At 43.7% G+C, this 25,653-nt stretch overlaps 1 protein-coding gene across 2 annotated transcripts in view; it reads left to right on the forward strand.

Moving 5' to 3' along the window:
• Positions 1-10,175: 10,175 nt before the first annotated feature.
• The window catches only part of LOC139458230 (TBC1 domain family member 23-like), a 43,788-nt gene continuing 28,310 nt past the window's right edge, over positions 10,176-25,653 (forward strand). Inside the window, exons 1-3 of one of the 2 annotated variants that reach the window (XM_071239597.1) lie at positions 10,176-10,221; positions 18,596-18,704; positions 21,426-21,531. In XM_071239597.1, coding sequence (XP_071095698.1) covers positions 10,187-10,221; positions 18,596-18,704; positions 21,426-21,531 — 250 coding nt within the window. In that variant the 5' untranslated portion in view covers positions 10,176-10,186. Of the gene's footprint in view, positions 10,222-12,168; positions 12,214-18,595; positions 18,705-21,425; positions 21,532-25,653 lie in introns of those variants that run through there. The other variant, XM_071239598.1, reaches the window with a different exon arrangement.

Here is a 25,653-nt window from a genome sequence, read left to right on the forward strand (position 1 = left end):
TATGGTGGATGTTTGTTTGTTTATGTGATTTTGATTTGGTAGGTTATTATGTTTTTAGATGCGTTTTATTAGTTCCGTTTTGATTAAGAATACGCCTAAGGCCTTGAAGTTTTCTAGTTTATTTTGTGGGTTTAGTATTGCTTCTAGAGTGAGAGCCTTGTTTAGATTGAGGGTGGTTTGAAATGCGGTTCGATGTGTGAGGTAGTGTGTGCAGTGGATGAGTGCGTGTTCTGGGGTTTCTAGTTGTTTGCAATGTGGGCAGTTACCTGTAGTGTGTTTTTTAATTTTTTTTAGGTGGTTATTTAGGTTGGTGTGTCCTGTTTGGAGTTTAGTGATTACTCTGTCGATTTTTTTTGATGGATGGAGAATTTTTGGTTTGGTTAGTGGTTTGCTGAGCACTTTTTTGATTTGGCTATTTGAGTTTAGATAAGGGTTATGCCATTTTTTGGTGATTTTTTGCTTGTTTACACATTTAATTTCTGATTTTGAGATGGGTAAGTTTAAGCTTATTTCTGGGATTTTGAGAGATAGTTAAGCTGCTTTATCGGCGTTTTCATTACCGTATATTCTACGTGGGCGGGGATCCACAAGAAGGTTATTTGTTTGCCTGCCTTAGTTAGGTCGTTGGAGTTTTTAAGTATTTGATTTATTAATTTAGGTCGGTTTTTGGTATTTTTGTTTTGGAGGGCTTGCAGTCCTCTTAGGGAGTCGGTAAGTATTAGAATTTTTTTTGTGGTTTTTGGATTCTTGATTATGGAGGGCTGAGGCCATGCCCATTAGTTCTGCCGTGAATATTGATTGGTTATTTGGGAGTCGGATGGATTGTGTGGTTTTAGTTGGTTGTGTGGTATGGACTCCGAAACCTGTGTGTTTGGAGGTCGGATCTGAGGATCCGTCCGTGTAAATGTGACACCAATTTGGCCAATTTTCGTGTATGTATGCTAGTGTGGTAGTTTTAGCTATGTTTGGGTCGGTTTGTTTATTTATTTGGCTAGCTAGTGTTGTGTCTATTTTGGGTATTTTAAGTTTAGGGGTGAAGATATTTGATTTTTTGCAGTTTTGTTTAAGATTTTTAATTTGGTGTTCATTTAGGTAGTTTGTTATTCTTTGGGATATTGGGGTAAGTAAGGGGTGTTTACGAGCTAGAGCTTGGTTTTTAGGGCTGATGTTTTGGTTTATTAAGTTTTGGATGAGAGGGTTTGATTGGGACGCGGCCCAGAAATTTAAGCTTAGCTGTTCCCTGCGTAGACTTAGTGGCATTTCTCCTGTTAAGGCCTGAAGTGAGGTGTAGGAGGTGCCATGTTGGGTGCGTGTAATTAGTTTGAGAGCCTGATATTGTATTGAGTCAAGTTTTTTAGATAGGGAGTTGTTAAGGGTGTTGTATATGGCGCAGCCGTAGTCTAGTTTTGATCTAATTAGGGATATGTAGAGAGAGAGGAGAGTATCTTTGGAGGCTCCCCAGTTAGAGCCAGTTATGCATCTTAGGGTGTTTAGGTCTTTACTGCATTTAGTTGTTAGGTTTTGGATGTGAGCATCCCAGGTGAGATGTTCATCGAAAATAAGTCCTAAGAATTTGGTTTGTTTTTGAAATTTGATTGTTTGATTGTTTAGCTGGAGGATTGGGGAGGCGGGTTTCATGTTTTTATGTTTGAATACTATTCCTGTTGTTTTTTCTGAGTTAAGGGAGAAGCCCCATTTGTCAGCCCATTGTTGTATTTTATTTAGAGATTTTTGGAGTAAATTTTGGGCCATTTTCATGTTTTTAGTGCGGATCCAGATGGTTCCGTCATCCGCGAATTTTGATGTGTTTACTTTAGGGGATAAGCCCTCGAATAGATCGTTTATCATTATATTGAAGAGGGTGGGGCTGAGGATACTGCCCTGTGGAGTGCCATTTTCTAGGGGACATTGGTCCGATAGAGTTTGGTCTATACCCACGGTTATTTTACGATTGTTTAGGAAGTCCTGGATGTAGTTTATTATCTGACCTTTGAGTCGTGTTTTTTTTAAGTTTTTGTATTAGCCCATCGTGCCATACCATGTCGAAAGCTTTAGAGAAGTCTAAGAAGATGCCTGTGGTATATTGTTTATTTAGTTGTCCTGTCTTAATATCTTGTTCTAGTCGGGCGAGGTTATCTAGGGATGAGCGGCCAGGAGTGAAACCGCTATGATCTGGGTTTATGGTGTTATTTTGGGTTAAGTAATGTTGTAATCTATTTTTAGCCATTGACTGAGCTTTGATGTTCTTTAATTCGGGTTTTGAGGGGCCTGGATGTTTCTCCTATGTAAGCCTACAGCCATCAAGCCACCAGAACATCGGCCATTGATGACTACCACAGCAAGACTGTCATCAACTTGAGCAGCAAAAACCTCAACAAGCATCAGATCGCTGTCCTTTCCAAAGGCCTAAAATTGCAGTTGTACTCCAAGCGAGCAACACCTCTCCAAGCCTCCAGAGCCTCCTCAAGCCCACGCACAGCACCGCTGATAGCAAGCCCAGGGAGACTTACTTACTACTTACTTTGGAGATTTAACGTGCGCTTTCCGACTGATGCGTATTTCGCACACGGGCCCGGCAAGGCCATTTAATGTGTTTCCGAAAGGGGCGAAGGTGGCCTGTGCAACCCTAAGAGGGGGCTTTAGGGGTTGCTTATATATAATTTGGGAAATTTGAGATTTAGAGAACTTCAAAGGTAATTATATAACCACTCACCCATCCATTCACAACAACCTACACCTCCTAATCAACGCTCACACCCAAGCCCGAACCTAAAACTACACTCACAAAGCCCACCTAAACAAACTCAAACACTTCAAATTAAAACACAAGCCCTCCAATTAATCTCTTAAAGCTTTAAACAACTCACAAACCCAAAACAACCAAAACACTACTCACCCCTTCCAAAACACTCCATCCACAACCCCTCACCTCAAACACCAAAACTCACACACACATCCTATACACCCAATCCCAGCATGACAGACCAAAGACAAATCGAGATATGCGAAATCGCTGGCATTACATCCCCTACACCTGCGGAGGCGCACAACACCTCCGACAGGGCAACACCCTCACTCATTCCCGCAGGCTACGGCGATGAAGACCCTCAAGCCTCCTACAAGGAAACTCAACCCAGCACCCCACCTCCCCAAGCATGCAACTAAAAAAAACGCAAACTAGACGCATCGACATCACCTACCTCACACACCCTCTCACCCGCAGCCCTCATCACCACATGGGCCCTCTACTTTTTTTCGGCCACCCCCTCAGTACAACTAGCTCCAACACTGACCATAAATAAAATAGGCATGTGGCTAAGGCAACAAAAAATCAATTACCTAAACATCAAACGTAGCTTCAAGGGATATCAGATAATCTTCCCAAATCAAGAATCCTACATAGCAGCAACTAAAATTAAACAAATATTCCAATTCACCGTAAATAGCTCTAAACCTAACTGGCAAATATACACTAGGGGAGTTATTCGAGGGCACCCAAGGGAAACCGACGAGGACCTCGACATATACGCCAAAGAAGCTAACACTATCCAAACCCAACCACAAATAACTAGCCTCCGCAGGATTAAATCAAACACAAACGGGAAAACCACCCCCACACCTATTGTAATAATAAACTTAAAAAAAACAGCTAAACACCCTGAAGCCCCCAAACATATCACTTTCGGCGCTAACCATAACTTAGAGGTCAAACCATACATCAAGCAAGTAAAGCAATGTTCTAATTGCCTACAATATAATCACACCGCTAACCAATGTACTTTCAAAAAAACTAAATGCAAAAACTGTGCTCAAACGGACTGCCCAGGCATATGCACACCCTGGTGCATCCACTGCAAATCCATAAAACACTCATCACTCTCGAACCAATGCCCCCACAGACTATCACTCACCCAACAGGCCAACAGACATATAGACATAAACACGGCCAAAATTCAAACCAAAAAACCCACACCGCAAGCATACAAACCACTACTACCAACACCACCCCCAAACAACAACACTCACGCACGCAAAACAGCATACCCAGTCTCCGTATGGGACCAAAATCAGCGAGACGCATACATCGCAAATGAAACAAACACCCCACACATCCCACAAACTCACACTCTCACCCTCCCCGCCTCTCACCCTACAATTACCACATCTACACCCGCAAGCAAAACCCAACGCACAACGACCACCACACAACCAGCACCAACACAAGCCATCACAGCCACAAGGGCAACAACACTCCCAAACCTACAGGCAACCCCCGAACACCCAGTCAACAGGGAAACTACAGAAACCACTCAGACTCTCGCACCCAAACCCAGCATGCAACCCACCACCGAACAGAGTGACCAAACTAAAGACAACTTAACCGAAGAGGGCGAGTACACATCCTCAGAGGAAATAAACGATCTTACCTTGTCAGCCCCAAAAACCAAAAGCTATAGAAAAAAACTCACCCAAAACGTAGCAAGCAAAAAACTAAACAACTTAGTCCTCCTACTTGCTTACATGTTAAAGCAGTCTAATCCAGAAGCCAGCTCCAAAGCCTTCTTTGGTGTAGCACATAAACTAAAACTCGTCACCACCTCTTTCGACCGTTTCAGCAGCAACCTTAATAACCTACTAAAGTAAATACCTAAACCAAGCCTAAACCAAACATAAATCCACCCAGTTTCCCAATGGAAGGCCTAAACATTTTTCAATGGAATGCCAATGGCCTCGCCGGCCATGGTTCTGAACTTAAAGCTAAATTCAAAATAGATAAAGGTCCCCATGTAGCTTGTATTCAAGAAACCAAATTCTCACATAAAACTAAATTCAACCTACCAAATTATAACGCAGTGAGAACCGACAGGTCCAAAACCATGCCAGGCAGAACAGGAGGAGGTCTAATCATCTACGTTAGAGAGGATATTAACTACGAGGAAGTTAAAGTAAACACTCCTAATCTGGAAGCTAATGGAATCCAAGTCACCATCAATATCCAAAAAATAAAAATCATTAACATCTATCACTCAACACTAAAACCAATTAAAGATACAGACCTAGATATCCTTTACCAATTAGGAAATAAATCAACCATCTTCCTAGGAGACTTCAATGCCCATCATCCTACCTGGGGCATTGCAGATAAACTAGACAACCATGGACAACTAATATCAGAGTGGATCGAAAAAAATGACCTAATACTATTAAACAATAACCAACCAACTAGATACGACAAAACCCACCACACCAAGTCGGCTATCGACTTAACAATATGTACGCCAGACTTAGCACAAAGTCTGATGTGGGACGTCCACCCAGTACCTATAGGCAGCGACCACTTTTCCATAAATATAACCCTAGGTAATATAAAAATACCAAATCAAACCCCTAAACAGTACAAAAACGCCAACTGGGACCAATTCCAAGAATTATGCAACGAAGCTAATCTAAACGATTTAGAAACAACAGACCCCGAAACATTCTGTCAAAACCTAACTAACTTCATAATCAACGCAGCCAAATCCGCAATCCCCTTCAAATCATCCAACCCAGGAAAACCCACTGTCCCTTGGTGGAATGAGGAAATAGAGCTAACTAGACTAAAACGCAAATCAGCTTTCAACAGAGCTAAACGAGACCCCTCTCATCTCAAAACAGCTCATGAACGTAACCACCAAGTGCAAAACCTAGTTAAAACTGCTAAAACCAAAAACTGGAAAAAATTCTGTGAGGAGCTAAACCCCCACACCGACGCTAGGAAGGTGTGGCGCAAAATTCACGCCATCCGAGGCATCAAACGGCACAAAAAAAAGCCCCAATATAAACAACTGAACAAACCCCACCCTAAAGGCCAACAACCTTGCCAAACACTTCTCTAAAGTTAGCAGCAACAGTAACTTCAGTAAGAAATTCCAAGATAAACTAAATAAAGAAACCAAATTCTCCAAAGAAAACAGACAAGACAACCTAGAAATAAACCAACCTTACACCATAGAAGAACTAAATCACCTACTAAACAATAGAAAAAAAGGAACAGCCCCTGGCCTAGACCTCACCTCTTACCAAATAATCAAACACTTACCTACCAACCTACTCCAACCTAAACAACCTAGTCTACCTAAACGGACAGGTCCCATTCTCATGGAAGGAAGCTCTAGTAATCCCAATACCTAAACCAAATAAACCAGCAGATCAGGCAAACTCCTATAGGCCCATCTCCCTAACCTCAAATCTCTGCAAAATAATGGAACTTATGACTAAAAATAGGCTACAGCACTACCTAGACCAAAACAACATCATAAATCCCGACCAAAGCGGCTTCACTCCTGGCCGATCAACTCTCGATAACCTTGCCCGACTAGAACAGGATATAAAAACAGGACAGCTAAACAAGCAATACACCATAGGCATATTCCTCGACTTCTCTAAAGCTTTCGATATGGTATGGCACCACGGGCTAATACAAAAACTAAAAAAAATAGGACTAAAAGGTCAAATAATAAACTTCATCCAAGATTTCCTAAACAATCGCAAAATTACCGTGGGTATAGACCATACACTATCGGACCAGTGTCCCCTAGAAAATGGCACTCCCCAGGGCAGCATCCTCAGCCCAACCCTCTTCAATATAATGATAAATGATCTATTCGAGGGCTTATCCCCTAAACTAAACACTTCAAAATTCGCGGATGACGGAGCCCTATGGATCCGCACTAAAAGCATTAAAATGGCAGAAAACTTAATCCAAAAATCTCTAAATAAAATACAACAATGGGCAGACAAAAGGGGCTTCTCCCTTAACTCAGATAAAACAATAGCAGTAGTATTCAAACATAAAAACATGAAACCTGCCTACCCAATCCTCCAGCTAAACAACCAAACAATCAAATTCCAAAAACAAACCAAATTCTTAGGACTTATTTTCGATCAACACCTCACCTGGGAGGCTCACGTCCAAAACCTAAAAACTAGATGCAGCAAAGACCTGAACACATTAAGATGTCTTACCGGCTCTAACTGGGGAGCCTCCAAAGATAGCCTCCTCTCACTATATACAACACTAATTAGATCAATCAATCAATCTTTATTGTATGAAAGGCCATTGGCCCATATACACATACAGATAAACAATATTATTTACAGCTGTACAGCGCATTTTATAATTATTTGATAACTAATATGATGCTTGACATATAATAAAGGTATTGTAATAACATTGGTAATAACCACAGTGGCAGCAGTAGTAGAAAAAATACAAAATGAATACCAAAGGAATGGAATGGAAATATGACGTTTTACGTCGCAAAGGCTTTCAGCCATAGCGCGACATTCAATACAGAAGGATCTATCAGAAATATACTCATCATGTCAGGACAATTAGACAATTAAAATGTATATGCATTTCTAGTAGAAACAAACAGACAAAAATGAAATGTAGATACTCCTGATCTAGATGCGAAAGTTTCAAAACAACTTATTATTTCTGGACATATCGGATTTACTAAGTAGTTTACTACGCACTCGTAGACTTTGATAGATGTATTGTAATATCTTGGTTAATGTTTTACTAGAGATACCATTAAAAGATAATATTTTGTTCATGGAATAGTGGTTCTTAGTTATATCAGGCATATATTTCAATCTTAGGTTGTCGTAAATTGGACATATAAACAAAAAGTGTAATTCGTTTTCAGTATGGTTTTCGCAGATCAAAACTAGACTACGGCTGTGCCATATACAATACCCTAAACAACTCTCTTTCTAAAAAACTTGACTCAATACAATATCAGGCTCTCAAACTAATTACACGCACCCAACATGGCACCTCCTACACCTCACTTCAGGCCCTTACAGGAGAAATGCCACTAAATCTACGCAGGGAACATCTAAGCCTTAATTTCCGGGCCGCGTCCCTAACAAACCCTCTCATCCAAAACCTAATTAACCAAAACATTAGCCCAAGAAACCAAGCTCTAGCTCGCAAACACCCCTTACTCACCCCAATATCCCAAAGAATTACTAACTACCTCAATGAACACCAAACTCAAAATCTTAAACAAAACTGCAAAAAATCAAATATCTTCACCCCTAAACTCAAAATACCCCAAATAGACACAACGCTAGCTAACCAAATAAATAAACAAACCGACCCAAACATAGCTAAAACCACCACACTTGCATACATACACGAAAATTGGCCAAATTGGTGTCACATATACACGGACGGATCTTCAGACCCGATCTCCAACCACACAGGCTTCGGAGTCCATACCACACAACCAGTTATATCCACACAATCTTACCGACTCCCTAACAACCAATCTATATTCACGGCCGAACTTATGAGCATGGCCTCAGCCCTGCATAACCAACAATCTAAAAACAACAAAAAAATCCTAATTCTCACTGACTCCCTTAGTGGACTACAAGCCCTCCAAATCAAAAATACCAAAAAACGACCTAAATTAATAAACCAAATACTTAAAAGCTCCAACGACCTAACAAAAGCAGGCAAACAAATAACCTTCTTGTGGATCCCCGCCCACGTAGAAATTTACGGCAACGAAAACGCCGATAAAGCAGCTAAATTATCTCTCAAAATACCAGAAATAAGCCGAAACCTACCCATCTCAAAATCAGAAATTAAAAGTGTAAACAAACAAAAAATAACCAAAAAATGGCATAATCAATATCAAAACTCAAATAGCCAAATCAAAAAAGTGCTCAGAAAACCACTAGATAAACCTAAAATCCTACACCCCTCTAAAAAAATTGACAGATTAATTACAAAACTCCAAACAGGACACACTAACCTAAATAACCACCTAAAACAACTTAAAAGACACACCACAGGCAACTGCCCCCACTGCAAACAACCCGAAACCACAGAACACGCACTCATCCACTGCACCCACTATCAAACACACAGAACCACACTATAAACCACCCTCAATCTAAATAAGGTTCCCTACTCTAGATGAAATACTAAACCCTCAAAATAAACTAGAAAACTTCAAGGCCCTAGGCGTATTCCTAATCAAAACAGACCTAATTAAGCGCATCTAAAAATTAATTAATCTACCAATCCAAAATCCAATAAACATACAAACACCCACCTCACCCGGCTCCCTTAGTTCCCTCCTCCACCCACCTCGGCATTTATTCCAAATTGAAAAAATTCAAAAAATCAATATAAGCAACCCCTAAAAGCCCCTTCTTGGGTTGCACACACCACTTTCACCCTTCTCGGAATACACTAAATGGTCAGGCCAGGCCCGTGTGCGAAATACGCTGTAGTCGGAAAGCGCACGTTAAATCTTCTATATCAGTCAGTCAGACTCTGTAAATCACTTGCTTGATAACGGTGTTAGAACCTACACCGAAACGTCGCTCTTAATTGTAATAAAGAAGTTGTTCATCCATAAATTCTTATCCTTACTTTGCAACACAAAGTAAATATTTCTCCTGAGCATTGTTTATTTTATCGTGTTTATATTTTTACAGTAAAAAAGTGCAAATGTTTCACGTAAGAAATTTATTAAACGCCTAAATATTCAGTTATTTTACAAACTGACTGAAAAATATGTTCATGTGTAATATATCATCACCAAGAGACTGAAAATGTTACGATGAAAAGTACATTTCTATATTGTTTGGCTTCGAAACCAAGTCAGCAAGCATGACCACCCAATCCCGTTAGTCGCAGATCTTGATACAAGTATCGTTGGTTGGTTGGTTGGTTTGTTTAACGCCGCACACAGCAATATTCCAGCTATTTGACGGCGGTCTGTAAATAATCGAGTCTGGACCAGACAATCCAGTGATTATTATCATGAGCATCGACCCACGAAATTGGGATCGATGACATGCATCAACCAAGTCAGCGAGCCGACAGGAAACGACTCACTGAGCGACCGTGGATGACATTTGTCATAATCGCCTTCACGCTCCGATACGCGAGATGCTGTATGGCACTGCAGGTGTTCCATAGATATCGTGGGCGTTGTTGTAATGATAAACATAATTACAAAAATGACTGATGAGTTAATTTATTCTGTCCACAATGTTGTTAAAACCGTGTATGGTAAAATGTGTGCTTATAATCTATAACAAATCAGATATTATTTTACGACATCAAACTGACAGCTAAGTTGTATACGGTTTGCGGCATACACGTCAAAGCAAGATGGCGGAGGCCGAGTTTGAGGAAGATACGATATGGTAAAGATTTTATTTGATTCGGTGGTTTGTATTGTTAGTGCGTTATTAATGGAGTATTGACACTGTTTACTGTAATTAGCAAATTGTCACGTTGGTCTTCATTCATATATTCGTGAAACAAGGTATATAATATGTTGCGAATCCTAATTCGTAAGTAGATTCAGTTGTCACCATCTAGGTCTATAGACAATCTTCACATTCATATAAATCAGTATCTTTGACGAACAGTGGCTTTTCACAAACAAACATAATGTTCGCGGATGTATTGAATCGGAATGTAAATTTTATTTATGACCAGGTGACAAGAACATTCAGTGAGTCATAAGGGACTCGCTAGGCCTAGTCCAATGTTTACATCTACCCCTAGTGGTACATTGCTGGTACGTACATCTACAATCAACAAGCATTTATATACATCCTAATATGTATTCTATACATACTTGTTATGTCAACATACTACCCTACATAAGATGTATGTAGTAAATACTTCAGAAGCTCAAATTGTCATCACATTCACAGCGTGATCATTGCTTATTATCTGCATGTCTACCTGTCTACTCGAACCTGTGGTACCGCAGCATTCATCGCGGCATTTGTGATTTCTTGTAGTTCACACGGGACATGCATCCTAGCGTGGTTTACTAATGCAAATTGGTAACTAGGAAGTGCTCGCTTTGTAAACAATTTCAATTTCTTCAGAATGTTCCGTCTTCTGCTAGTAAGCATTCAGTAATATGTTGATACTTACTTCTGGTATCTTTTTAAGGCAACAATGCAGTTTACCGGGCGCAGCCCGAGCTCTACCATCCGCTCAATTACCGCGCCATAGTGCCACCGCTGTCTCGTTATACCGTTACCGTGCCTCACGCTCTGGTGACTCTCGCTTCACGATCCAACACCCGTTTTCGGTCTTAGGGAAACTTACACATCTTTACAATCAAACACCCGTTCCCGGTCTTAGGGAAACTTACACATCTTTACGATCAAACACCCGTTCTAGGTCTTAGGGAAACTTACACAACTTTACGATCCAACACCCGTTTTTCGGTCTTAGGGAAACTTACACGTCTTTACGATCCAAAACCCCTTTTCGGTCATTAGGGTCAGCTGGCTTTGGGCAAGGGTTAGCCATAAATTCTTACCTTTTCAAGCGTTAATCCAGTTAATCCCATTGGTCGGTCATGTTGACATAAACAATTGCGGGTGTGGTTTCAAGAAAAGATGAATGGGAGAGCGGGCAGTGACGTCACACGCATGCGCAATTCATTGTTTACTGAATTACGCATGCACGTCAATGGTGATTCTAATGACCTGTTAAACGAGCACTGATTACATGTGATAGCGCCTGTGGTCCAGTGGTAGAGCGTCGGCTAATTAACGCATTAATTAGCAGAGCCGGTGAGCCGGCGAAGCGCGTTCGAGCCCCCACAGCGCTAATTGGATCTGAAAAAGTGCGCCCGGTAAAGTGCACTACTCCCCTTTTTAATATTGCCTATCTCCATCTATCAACGGGCAATGATATAACCCGCAGTTTCCCATGTAAACTTTCTCTTTCGACCTTAACTAGACGGTCTGCATATTCATGAAGACTAGTAACGGAAGTGACGTAGTCTGCACAGTTATCTCACAATGTGGCCAGAAATGTTTAGGAGATAGTAAAGGCCACAATGCCATACTTCGCAATACGTTGTTTACTAGAAGCCGAATGATAAATACTAACTGTTGTCATTAAAAGAGTGCTTTTTATATATTTATTAACTTAAAAAAAAAATTCAACTTCTTTTGACAATTTATTTTCGTCCAATTTTTTAAATAAAAATCTTAAAATGTCTTTTCTTATATTTTATTGTTCATCTTATGAAAAAGAATTTCTTACTTTTCGGTAAATATGCATTGGATACCTATTAATTATTACACATACTGAATTTTGCTTGTGTTGTCTTTGCACTTGTGTGGATAAATCACTGAAGCCTGGCATCATCATACTTAGTGGTAGGTAGAATTATGTCCTGTTTTTGCCTCCATACACAACTTTTCCCTGCACTGCGATACGCTAGAGTTCTCTCCCTTGTCAAACTGAGAATAAAGGCCTGGCTTTCACTCAGTACAACTTATGTAAATGTAAACGATGAACTTTTATTGGTAAAATATGCATAGTTAGATAAAATGAATTACATCTGACATAGAAGACATGAATAATCTTAAATGTTAGTGAGTGCGTTTTATTCCGTTTAGCATTCATAGCAAGTACCACGATACCCTGAGGTTGGAGGCTAAACCCTGAAACTATTCCTCATCTGAAGGAATATATGATTTGAATCAGGTGACACCCAATCTCATTAAAATCAGATCTTAGTTCTCCCTACCGCTAATCAAAGATTTGAGAACACCCCATTACGGGTCACGTCAGACCGACCTTGCAAGAACTTTGACCGACCAATGGAATCACTGACAAGAGGTTGACATTAGCCAATCAGAAGGCAGGTTTCCGGACTAGTACAAGCAGCCACACGCGACGTTAAACCCAATTTCACCTCACCTATTCTGCGCAGCGCTTGGGTTGTAGGCTTCACTGTGCAGAGCTCTGTTGTTTTGTATCGGGCAGGAACTAAACATGCTGAGGGTGTAAAGTCATACTGAGAAATTATGTCATGCATGATTTAGAAACACCCAGAATTGTCCACTTCCTGGCCCTTCAACCATTGTTAACACTGGTATGCAAATGAGACTTGATTTTCCTTAAAAGGAATACTGGTCATATGTAGCAGTTGTAGAAACTAACAGGTTTGATCCACTAGTCCTTGTAATGATAACATATACCCGGGGGTAGCAGAACCTGTATAAAGTGTCAATTTCTACTAGTCCTTATGATACCTTTACTATTGGGCAGTTTGGCAAGGACTACAGGACTAGTGACAATTACTAACGTTGTTTAGTTGCATGTGGATTGGAAAAGTATGAAGTTGGTTATTTTATACTTGTTGGTGCTGTTGTTTCTAGCTGTTCTGTCCACTCACAGGTGCAGTGGCAGAATTTTTAGTCCACTAGTCTTTATAATGATAACATATAGCAAAAATCCCCAAATCATCAATTTCTACTATCCCTTGTGATACCTCATTATTGGGCAGTTAGGCAAGGATGACAGGACTTGTGCCATTTTGAAGAAGAATTGCGTTTGCACTCATTGTCTGTACACTTGGTACTGTCTTTACTAACCAGGTACCCACCCCCCTATTACCTGACCCTCCCTGGGTACCCATGCTCCTATTACCTGACCCTCCCTGGGTACACACACCCCTATTACCTGACCCTTCCTGGGAACCCATCCCCCTATTACCCGACCATCCCCGGGTACCCACCCCCCTATTACCTGACCCTTCCTGGGAACCCATCCCCCTATTACCCGACCATCCCCGGGTACCCACCCCCCTATTACCTGACCCTTCCTGGGAACCCATCCCCCTATAACCGACCATCCCCGGGTACCCACCCCCCTATTACCTGACCCTTCCTGGGTACCCATACCCCTATTACCTGACCCTCCCCGGGTACCCATGCTCCTATTACCTGACCCTACTGGGTACCTACTGTAGGTATCAAGAGATAGGTACAAAATGTCCGATTGGGAATAGTATTGATCGTAGCCCTGGACAAAATGTATTTAGATACACATATAAAACCATCTGGTCATGCATACACTGAAGTTAACTGAATATTTATCTTTATTCAAACATATAAAAGTCAGAAGGAATGGGTGCATTGTTAGAAAGAAATGCGAACATTAGTGACTTGTAGTGTAACCAAAGAGTACCAGATTATTATTGTCATTAAACAATATTTCACATGTTACCACGGATCCGGGTAGCCCGGTAGGTACCCGGGTCCTTCTCAGTACCCACCCAACTTGGTATCTCCTGTGGAAGCTAGGATGATTACCGTATTCGACGTAATAAGCGCCCAGGGCAGTCTCAAAATTAGAAAAAGGGGGCGCTTATTAGAACAGCCTGAAATGTTTACATACGACAGATATATTTTTCAAGAATTTAATTGCCCATAATTAAGGGTGCATATAACACACGAGTGCCTATTATACACGAATAAATAAGTCTTGTTTACATTGGGGACGGTCGGGTAGCCTCGTGGTTAAAGCGTTCGCTCATCACGCCATCCCGACATGGGTACAATGTGTGAAGCCCATTTCTGGTGTCCCCCGTCGTGATATGGCTGGAATATTGCTAAAAGCGGCGCAAAATAAACTCACTCACTCACTTGTGTACATTGATCAATGGGAAGGGATCCTTATTAGGATTGTTCACTCGCCAATATATTAGCAAATATCACCGTGGGCGCTTATAAGAGCGGGGCGCTTATTACGCCGAATACGGTATTACAAATAGCAGATGCTGTCTCCATGCATAATCCGTGCAGGTGCCCCTTATCTATAGCCCTATTCATTATTAACTGTACATAGATTTTATCTTTGGCTATGTAATCCCTGGCCACAGTATAGCTCAGTGTTGATAAGAGGGCCCAGTGTAAATACTACCTTGGTGTACACCTGACAGGGGGTAGGGCATTGTTATGTAGCTCTTAGGGACAAGTCAAAGTTTACTACCTGGGTAACCACCCCCAATTACCTGACCCTACCCGGGTACCCGTCGTAGGTCTCAATAGATAGTAAGTGAGTGAGTTGGGTTTAACGCCGCTTTTAACAGTATTCCAGTTATATCGCGGCGTGTCAGCTTAATGTGGGAGGAAAGCCCAAAGTGATGCAGGTCTCAGACGTTTACCACTTCGGTGAAACCCAGGAGCACGGGTATGGTGCTGACAAACCTAGAAACAATCGGGGCGAACCGGAATTCGAACCCACAATCATAGGTTTCTGGCTTACCCAAGGGACGCAACTCTGCACAGCGAATCGCGGCGCCTTAGACGACTGGGCCACCCATGCCCCCCTCAATAGATAGGTATAAACTGTCTTTTAGGGAACGTTTGACTGTAGCCCTTGCAACATGTATTTAGATACACGTATAGAAATGGGAACATTAGTGACTTGTTGTGTGATCATAGAGTTTTAGATATGTTTTGTCATTAATCAATTTATCACATGACTAACACGCGTCCGGGTAGTCCAGTGGGTCCCCGAGTCCTGCTCAATACCCACCCGACCCGTGCACCCGAGTTACCCGTCCCAGCCCTTGTAGCTCTGTAACATTCCCTCCTTGTACATGACATGCACTGGTTGCTTAGCTGGTCTATGATTGAATAGATTGATGTGGTTCCGAATACCTGACTGACCCAAAATTAGGGGCCAGACCGTTTTGTCATTGACACCCACTGCTGGTGACAAGACAATTTTGGTTTGGTTTGTTGTTTAACGCCACACTCAGCAATATTCCAGCTATATGACGGCGGTCTGTAAATAATCGAGTCTGGACCAGAAAATCCAGTGATTAATATCATGAGCATCGACCCACACAATTGGGATCGATGACATGCATCAACCAAGTCAGCAAGCCTGACCACCCGATCCCATTAGTCGCCTTTTACGACAAGCATAGTTGCCTTTTCCTGCAAGCATGGGTTGCTGAAGACCTCTCCCCGGAATCTTCATGGGATGGTGACAAGACAAGGAAACAAACATGAGAGCATGTACCAAACACTTCTGCCCTGATAGGATTTCTCTGATAGGTTTGTTTTATGATAAAAAGCCTATGTGCCATGCCCACCTGCCTACCTAGTATCAGGACCTGTGAAGATTCGGGGTAGAATAGGTCTTCAGCAACCAATGCTTGCCGCAACAGGCAACTATTCTTGTTGTAACAGAACATACGGGATCGGGGGGGGTCGGGTAGCCTAGTGGTTAAAGCGTTTGTTCGTCACGCCGAAGACCCGGGTTTGATTCCCGACATGGGTACTATGTGTGAAGCCTATTTTTCTGGTGTCCCCCACCGTGATATTGCTGGAATATTGCTAAAAGCGGCGTAAAAACCATACTGACTCACTGACTCACATACGGGATCGTATGGTCTGGCTCGCTGACATGGTTGATGCATGTCATCGTATCCCCATTGTGATGCTCATGATGTCAATCACTGGATTGTCAGGTCAAAACTTGATTATTTACAGACCGCTGTCATAAAGCTGGACTACTGCTGAAAACAAACAAACAAAACAACTAAACCTACTGGGGGGACACGGGTGGCCCAGTCGTCTAAAGAGTGCAGAGTACGCCAGAAACCTTTGATTGTGGGTTCGAATCCCGGTTCGCCCCGATTATGTTTCTAGGTTTGTCAGCACCATAACCGTGCTCGTGGGTTTCACCGAAGTGGTAAACGTCTGAGACCTGCATCACTTTGGGCTTTCCTCCCACATTAAGCTGACGCGCCGCGATATAACTGGAATACTGTTAAAAGCGGCGTTAACCCAACTCACTCTCTCACTCACTCACTCACTCACTCACTCACTCACTAAACCTACTGGACATGCTGAACAGAAATATGTAAAAAAAAGGTAAAACATTGACAATGACTTTGTTCGTGTTGTTTGCTGACTGTTGGGAATGTACAGTATGTTCAGAATGTAGACAGCTGTGTTGTACATACGGAAGGCATTGACTGCTGCTGGTTACAGAATATTACAACCAGAAAGTGCTTTAGTTTGCATACATTTGAATAGAATTAAGGTCCATCTGGTGCTATTGTCTGAAGCTGATGGAGTTTATTGTAGGGTTGTTGCCATGTTTACGAGTGATATCACAGTCAGACAAGTATATAGTCAGTGCCAGAACCTTTTAAGTCTACTAGCTCAAACATAGATGTCAATCACTGGATTGTCTGGTCCAGACTCAATTATTTCCAACCGCCGTCATATAGCTGGAATATTGCTGAGTGTGGCGTTATACAAACCAACCAACCAACCAACTCAAACATAGCTTTTAGAATTTTGTATTGAGGCTGGATATCTTTTCAATTGCAGCTACAAAACCAGATTTTAAAATTTAAATTATGAGCCAATATTTTTTAAAAATATATAAATCATGCAAGAATGTATTTATTGTGCCAGACAATTTCTTTCTTTTTTCAACAGTTTTGATTTAAGCATCATTAAGTTTTTCAAAAATTTCCTGTGAATCTTTATTTTTTACGACAAAATATCCCCTCTCGAATATAAAGTGGTTGGCCCCTTACACAATGTAACAGGCAGGGCCAAACACCATGAGTTTGAACTTTGCTTCAGCAAGGCAGAGTTTGCATGGTGTGTTCTGCCAGGTAACAATAATATAATATGTTACATGATAGGTAACTTGATAATGTTGATTAGGTGGTGAGATGTACGTAACATGCATAAAAACTCAATACTCGGCATGATAAGGAGCCATATTCAGTTTCCGTGAGTGAGTGAGTGAGAATGGTTTTGTGCTGCTTTCAGCAATATTCCAGTAATATGGTGGCTACACCTGACCAATGTTTGAAATAATTTTAGAACCCAACAAGACAGTCGGGCGGGTGACCTACAAATGTTACCTGCCTACATTCAGACTTAATAAATATTGAAAAATCATGAAAACTTAGAGGCAAATCACATCTTGATTCAGTTGAAATAATGCCAATCTCATTAAAATCAGATGTTAGTTTTCACTACCGCTAAACAAAGATCTGAGGAAATCCCATTACGGTTTACGTCCGAACGACCTTTCGCGAATTTTGACCGACCAAGGAAATGACTGACAAAAAATCGACACTAGCCAATCAAAAGGCAGCTATCTCGAGCTTAAAGACACTAGTTTCAAACTGGCAACTATGCTTCGAAACATATTTTGACGTATTCTCGATTTAAAAAATTAAAACTGATAAGAAGAACATTCTGGAATGGCTTATAGATGGCCTAGATTGTATGGATATAATCATAAAACCCGTAACTGTCGTTCGGAATACCCCGTGTTAAATATTTCGTGGTTGCATGATTAGAAAACACATTCCGACTGTCACTTTCATGATCTGGTAAGCGACGCTCTGATTGGTTGGATGAAAGGTCGTCCTGACCTGACCCCTAATGGAATGTCCTCAGATCTTTGTTTTTGCGGTAGCGAGAACTAAGATCTGATTTTAATGAGATTGAAATAATGCAAACAATTGCTTGAAAATCTATAATAAGTTATGATAAAAATGTACTCATAAAATTATCTGCCAGACAAATAGATGAACGTTTCGGACACCGCGACAGAAAGGTTACCAGCTGTGTGCAGGTTGTTATTTCGGACACTGCCCCAGACCTGTGTTACTGTTATCAACATGCTACAGTATGCATGGTTTAGTTATAAGAGTGATGCTGCAGTTCTTGAACTGACATGTACATGTTGCCATGGTTACAGGATGACAGAGCTAGAGACGGCTCTGGTGGAGGAGTGCGACTTTGGTACACTGAGGAACATCTGCAAGGGACGGAGTGTTCCGGAACACCTGAGGGGAGAGATATGGCAGGTAGGCCACCACAACATCCCAGCTGTGAATGTATGGAACACCATGATAATGTTTCCTCTGGAACACCCTGATAATGTGTCCTCAGGAACACCATGTTAATGTGTCCTCTGGAACACCCTGATAATCTGGTTCAGACTGGATATAAATCCCTTATTGACGACAGGTCTGTCTTGTCCTGACTGGATATAAATCCCTTATTGACCACAGGTCTGTCTTGTCCTGACTGGATATAAATCCCTTATTGACCACAGGTCTGTCTCATCCTGACTGGATATAAATCCCTTATTGACAACAGATGTGTCTTGTCCAGACTGGATATAAATCCCTTATTGACCACAGGTCTGTCTCATCCTGACTGGATATAAATCCCTTATTGACCACAGATGTGTCTTGTCCAGACTGGATATAAATCCCTTATTGACCACAGGTCTGTCTCGTCCTGACTGGATATAAATCCCTTATTGACCACAGATGTGTCTTGTCCAGACTGGATGTAAATCCCTTATTGACCACAGGTCTGTCAGGTCCAGACTGGATATAAATCCCTTATTGACCACAGGTCTGTCTTGTCCAGACTGGATATAAATCCCTTATTGACCACAGGTTTGTCAGGTCCAGACTGGATATAAATCCCTTATTGACCACAGGTTTGTCAGGTCCAGACTGGATATAAATCCCTTATTGACCACAGGTCTGTCAGGTCCAGACTGGATATAAATCCCTTATTGACCACAGGTCTGTCAGGTCCAGACTGGATATAAATCCCTTATTGACCACAGGTCTGTCAGGTCCAGGCTGGATATAAATCCCTTATTGACCACAGGTCTGTCTTGTCCAGACTGGATATAAATCCCTTATTGACCACAGGTCTGTCAGGTCCAGGCTGGATATAAATCCCTTATTGACCACAGGTCAGTCTTGTCCTGACTGGATGTAAATCCCTTATTGACCACAGGTCTGTCTTGTCCAGACTGGATATAAATCCCTTATTGACCACAGGTCTGTCTTGTCCTGACTGGATATAAATCCCTTATTGACCACAGGTCTGTCTTGTCCTGACTGGATATAAATCCCTTATTGACCACAGGTCTGTCAGGTCCAGACTGGATATAAATCCCTTATTGACCACAGGTCTGTCTTGTCCAGACTGGATATAAATCCCTTATTGACCACAGGTCTGTCAGGTCCAGACTGGATATAAATCCCTTATTGACCACAGGTCTGTCTTGTCCTGACTGGATATAAATCCCTTATTGACCACAGGTCTGTCTCGTCCTGACTGGATATAAATCCCTTATTGACCACAGGTCTGTCTCATCCTGACTGGATATAAATCCCTTATTGACCACAGATGTGTCTTGTCCAGACTGGATATAAATCCCTTATTGACCACAGGTCTGTCTCATCCTGACTGGATATAAATCCCTTATTGACCACAGATGTGTCTTGTCCAGACTGGATATAAATCCCTTATTGACCACAGGTCTGTCTCGTCCTGACTGGATATAAATCCCTTATTGACCACAGATGTGTCTTGTCCAGACTGGATGTAAATCCCTTATTGACCACAGGTCTGTCAGGTCCAGACTGGATATAAATCCCTTATTGACCACAGGTCTGTCTTGTCCAGACTGGATATAAATCCCTTATTGACCACAGGTTTGTCAGGTCCAGACTGGATATAAATCCCTTATTGACCACAGGTTTGTCAGGTCCAGACTGGATATAAATCCCTTATTGACCACAGGTCTGTCAGGTCCAGACTGGATATAAATCCCTTATTGACCACAGGTCTGTCAGGTCCAGACTGGATATAAATCCCTTATTGACCACAGGTCTGTCAGGTCCAGGCTGGATATAAATCCCTTATTGACCACAGGTCTGTCTTGTCCAGACTGGATATAAATCCCTTATTGACCACAGGTCTGTCAGGTCCAGGCTGGATATAAATCCCTTATTGACCACAGGTCAGTCTTGTCCTGACTGGATGTAAATCCCTTATTGACCACAGGTCTGTCTTGTCCAGACTGGATATAAATCCCTTATTGACCACAGGTCTGTCTTGTCCTGACTGGATATAAATCCCTTATTGACCACAGGTCTGTCTTGTCCTGACTGGATATAAATCCCTTATTGACCACAGGTCTGTCAGGTCCAGACTGGATATAAATCCCTTATTGACCACAGGTCTGTCTTGTCCAGACTGGATATAAATCCCTTATTGACCACAGGTCTGTCAGGTCCAGACTGGATATAAATCCCTTATTGACCACAGGTCTGTCTTGTCCAGACTGGATATAAATCCCTTATTGACCACAGGTCTGTCTTGTCCAGACTGGATATAAATCCCTTATTGACCACAGTTCTGTCTTGTCCTGACAGGTGGATGGGATGGAGCCTGCTATTGTGCTGGATGTAAATCCCAAAGGGACTGACCATTTGGTTGTTCTGTAGAGGGTGGGTGGGGGGATGGGATTTTGTATTGAATTAGATATTTTTTTATTTAAAAGTATGAGCGTGAATCTTTTTCAAGGAATAGGGTATGTAGTATAATTAATTTTTTTAAGATATATTTTCGATTGCCTCTGTAAAAAAGAATTCCGTAGGTTTTGAGATATTCTATTGTATCGCATCAATAGTATTGTGTTACATATTGTATCGCCACCATACTGCATCATTACACCTCTGATTTGTAGTGAGAATGTGTGTGTATGTATGCAGATCTGCCTGGGGGTGCAAGGGAAGGGGGATGCGTTGGCAGCCTTCGACGGTCTGTACGACATGGAGGAACAGGGCCCGCTCCGTGAGGACTGTGCTGCTCTTGTAGGTGAGTTGTAACAGGACCAGGGAGGACTGTGCTGCTCTTGTAGGTGAGTTGTAACAGGGTCAGGGAGGACTGTGCTGCTCTTGTAGGTGAGTTGTAACAGGGCCAGAAGGACTGTGCTGCTCTTGTAGGTGAGTTGTAACACGGTCAGGGAGGACTGTGCTGCTCTTGTAGGTGAGTTGTAACAGGGTCAGGGAGGACTGTGCTGGTCTTGTAGGTGAGTTGTAACAGGGTCAGGGAGGACTGTGCTGCTCTTGTAGGTGAGTTGTAACAGGACCAGGGAGGACTGTGCTGCTCTTGTAGGTGAGTTGTAACACGGTCAGGGAGGACTGTGCTGCTCTTGTAGGTGAGTTGTAACATGGTCAGGGAGGACTGTGATGCTCTTGTAGGTGAGTTGTAACAGGACCAGGGAGGACTGTGCTGCTCTTGTAGGTGAGTTGTAACAGGGCCAGGGAGGACTGTGCTGCTCTTGTAGGTGAGTTGTAACACGGTCAGGGAGGACTGTGCTGCTCTTGTAGGTGAGTTGTAACAGGGCCCGCTCCGGGAGGACTGTGCTGCTCTTGTAGGTGAGTTGTAACAGGGCCAGGGAGGACTGTGCTGCTCTTGTAGGTGAGTTGTAACATGGTCAGGGAGGACTGTGCTGCTCTTGTAGGTGAGTTGTAACAGGGTCAGTGGGGACTGTGCTGGTCTTGTAGGTGAGTTGTAACAGGGTCAGGGAGGACTGTGCTGCTCTTGTAGGTGAGTTGTAACATGGCCAGGGAGGACTGTGCTGCTCTTGTAGGTGAGTTGTAACAGGGCCCGGGAGGACTGTGCTGCTCTTGTAGGTGAGTTGTAACAGGGTCAGGGAGGACTGTGCTGCTCTTGTAGGTGAGTTGTAACAGGGCCCGGGAGGACTGTGCTGCTCTTGTAGGTGAGTTGTAACAGGACCAGGGAGGACTGTGCTGCTCTTGTAGGTGAGTTGTAACATGGTCAGGGAGGACTGTGCTGCTCTTGTAGGTGAGTTGTAACAGGGCCCGGGAGGACTGTGCTGCTCTTGTAGGTGAGTTGTAACAGGGTCAGGGAGGACTGTGCTGCTCTTGTAGGTGAGTTGTAACAGGGCCAGGGAGGACTGTGCTGCTCTTGTAGGTGAGTTGTAACAGGACCAGGGAGGACTGTGCTGCTCTTGTAGGTGAGTTGTAACATGGCCAGGGAGGACTGTGCTGCTCTTGTAGGTGAGTTGTAACAGGGCCCGGGAGGACTGTGCTGCTCTTGTAGGTGAGTTGTAACAGGGCCCGCTCCGGGAGGACTGTGCTGCTCTTGTAGGTGAGTTGTAACAGGGCCAGGGAGGACTGTGCTGCTCTTGTAGGTGAGTTGTAACATGGTCAGGGAGGACTGTGCTACTCTTGTAGGTGAGTTGTAACAGGGCCAGGGAGGACTGTGCTGCTCTTGTAGGTGAGTTGTAACAGGGTCAGGGAGGACTGTGCTGCTCTTGTAGGTGAGTTGTAACACGGCCAGGGAGGACTGTGCTGCTCTTGTAGGTGAGTTGTAACAGGGTCAGGGAGGACTGTGCTGCTCTTGTAGGTGAGTTGTAACACGGCCAGGGAGGACTGTGCTGCTCTTGTAGGTGAGTTGTAACACGGCCAGGGAGGACTGTGCTGCTCTTGTAGGTGAGTTGTAACAGGGTCAGGGAGGACTGTGCTGCTCTTGTAGGTGAGTTGTAACACGGTCAGGGAGGACTGTGCTGCTCTTGTAGGTGAGTTGTAACAGGGCCAGGGAGGACTGTGCTGCTCTTGTAGGTGAGTTGTAACAGGGTCAGGGAGGACTGTGCTGCTCTTGTAGGTGAGTTGTAACAGGGTCAGGGAGGACTGTGCTGCTCTTGTAGGTGAGTTGTAACAGGGTCAGTGGGGACTGTGCTGGTCTTGTAGGTGAGTTGTAACATGGTCAGGGAGGACTGTGCTGCTCTTGTAGGTGAGTTGTAACAGGGTCAGGGAGGACTGTGCTGCTCTTGTAGGTGAGTTGTAACAGGGCCAGGGAGGACTGTGCTGCTCTTGTAGGTGAGTTGTAACAGGGTCAGTGGGGACTGTGCTGGTCTTGTAGGTGAGTTGTAACATGGTCAGGGAGGACTGTGCTGCTCTTGTAGGTGAGTTGTAACATGGTCAGGGGGGACTGTGCTGCTCTTGTAGGTGAGTTGTAACAGGGCCAGGGAGGACTGTGCTGCTCTTGTAGGTGAGTTGTAACAGGACCAGGGAGGACTGTGCTGCTCTTGTAGGTGAGTTGTAACAGGGTCAGTGGGGACTGTGCTGCTCTTGTAGGTGAGTTGTAACAGGGCCAGGGAGGACTGTGCTGCTCTTGTAGGTGAGTTGTAATACGGTCAGGGAGGACTGTGCTGCTCTTGTAGGTGAGTTGTAACAGGACCAGGGAGGACTGTGCTGCTCTTGTAGGTGAGTTGTAACACGGTCAGGGAGGACTGTGCTGCTCTTGTAGGTGAGTTGTAACAGGGTCAGGGAGGACTGTGCTGCTCTTGTAGGTGAGTTGTAACAGGGTCAGGGAGGACTGTGCTGCTCTTGTAGGTGAGTTGTAACAGGGTCAGGGAGGACTGTGCTGGTCTTGTAGGTGAGTTGTAACATGGTCAGGGAGGACTGTGATGCTCTTGTAGGTGAGTTGTAACAGGGTAAGGGAGGACTGTGCTGCTCTTGTAGGTGAGTTGTAACAGGGCCAGGGAGGACTGTGCTGGTCTTGTAGGTGAGTTGTAACAGGGTCAGTGGGGACTGTGCTGGTCTTGTAGGTGAGTTGTAACATGGTCAGGGAGGACTGTGCTGCTCTTGTAGGTGAGTTGTAACATGGTCAGGGAGGACTGTGATGCTCTTGTAGGTGAGTTGTAACAGGGCCAGGGAGGACTGTGCTGCTCTTGTAGGTGTGTTGTAACAGGGCCAGGGAGGACTGTGATGCTCTTGTAGGTGAGTTGTAACATGGTCAGGGAGGACTGTGCTGCTCTTGTAGGTGAGTTGTAACAGGGCCAGGGAGGACTGTGCTGCTCTTGTAGGTGAGTTGTAACAGGGTCAGTGGGGACTGTGCTGGTCTTGTAGGTGAGTTGTAACAGGACCAGGGAGGACTGTGCTGCTCTTGTAGGTGAGTTGTAACAGGGTCAGGGAGGACTGTGCTGCTCTTGTAGGTGAGTTGTAACAGGGCCAGGGAGGACTGTGATGCTCTTGTAGGTGAGTTGTAACATGGTCAGAGAGGACTGTGCTGCTCTTGTAGGTGAGTTGTAACAGGGTCAGGGAGGACTGTGCTGCTCTTGTAGGTGAGTTGTAACAGGGTCAGGGAGGACTGTGCTGCTCTTGTAGGTGAGTTGTAACAGGGTCAGGGAGGACTGTGCTGATCTTGTAGGTGAGTTGTAACAGGGCCAGAAGGACTGTGCTGCTCTTGTAGGTGAGTTGTAACAGGGTCAGGGAGGACTGTGCTGCTCTTGTAGGTGAGTTGTAACAGGGCCAGGGAGGACTGTGCTGCTCTTGTAGGTGAGTTGTAACAGGGCCAGAAGGACTGTGCTGCTCTTGTAGGTGAGTTGTAACAGGGTCAGGGAGGACTGTGCTGCTCTTGTAGGTGAGTTGTAACAGGGTCAGGGAGGACTGTGCTGCTCTTGTAGGTGAGTTGTAACAGGGTCAGGGAGGACTGTGATGCTCTTGTAGGTGAGTTGTAACAGGGTCAGGGAGGACTGTGCTGCTCTTGTAGGTGAGTTGTAACAGGGTCAGGGAGGACTGTGCTGCTCTTGTAGGTGAGTTGTAACAGGGTCAGGGAGGACTGTGCTGCTCTTGTAGGTGAGTTGTAACAGGGTCAGGGAGGACTGTGCTGCTCTTGTAGGTGAGTTGTAACACGGTCAGGGAGGACTGTGCTGCTCTTGTAGGTGAGTTGTAACAGGGTCAGGGAGGACTGTGCTGCTCTTGTAGGTGAGTTGTAACACGGTCAGGGAGGACTGTGCTGCTCTTGTAGGTGAGTTGTAACAGGGCCAGGGAGGACTGTGCTGCTCTTGTAGGTGAGTTGTAACAGGGCCAGGGAGGACTGTGCTGCTCTTGTAGGTGAGTTGTAACAGGGTCAGGGAGGACTGTGCTGCTCTTGTAGGTGAGTTGTAACAGGGTCAGGGAGGACTGT

The sequence above is a fragment of the Haliotis cracherodii genome, unplaced genomic scaffold, assembly GCF_022045235.1.
Source record: "Haliotis cracherodii isolate W230 unplaced genomic scaffold, xgHalCrac1.p SCAF_12, whole genome shotgun sequence".
NCBI classification, from domain to species: Eukaryota; Metazoa; Mollusca; class Gastropoda; order Lepetellida; family Haliotidae; genus Haliotis; species Haliotis cracherodii.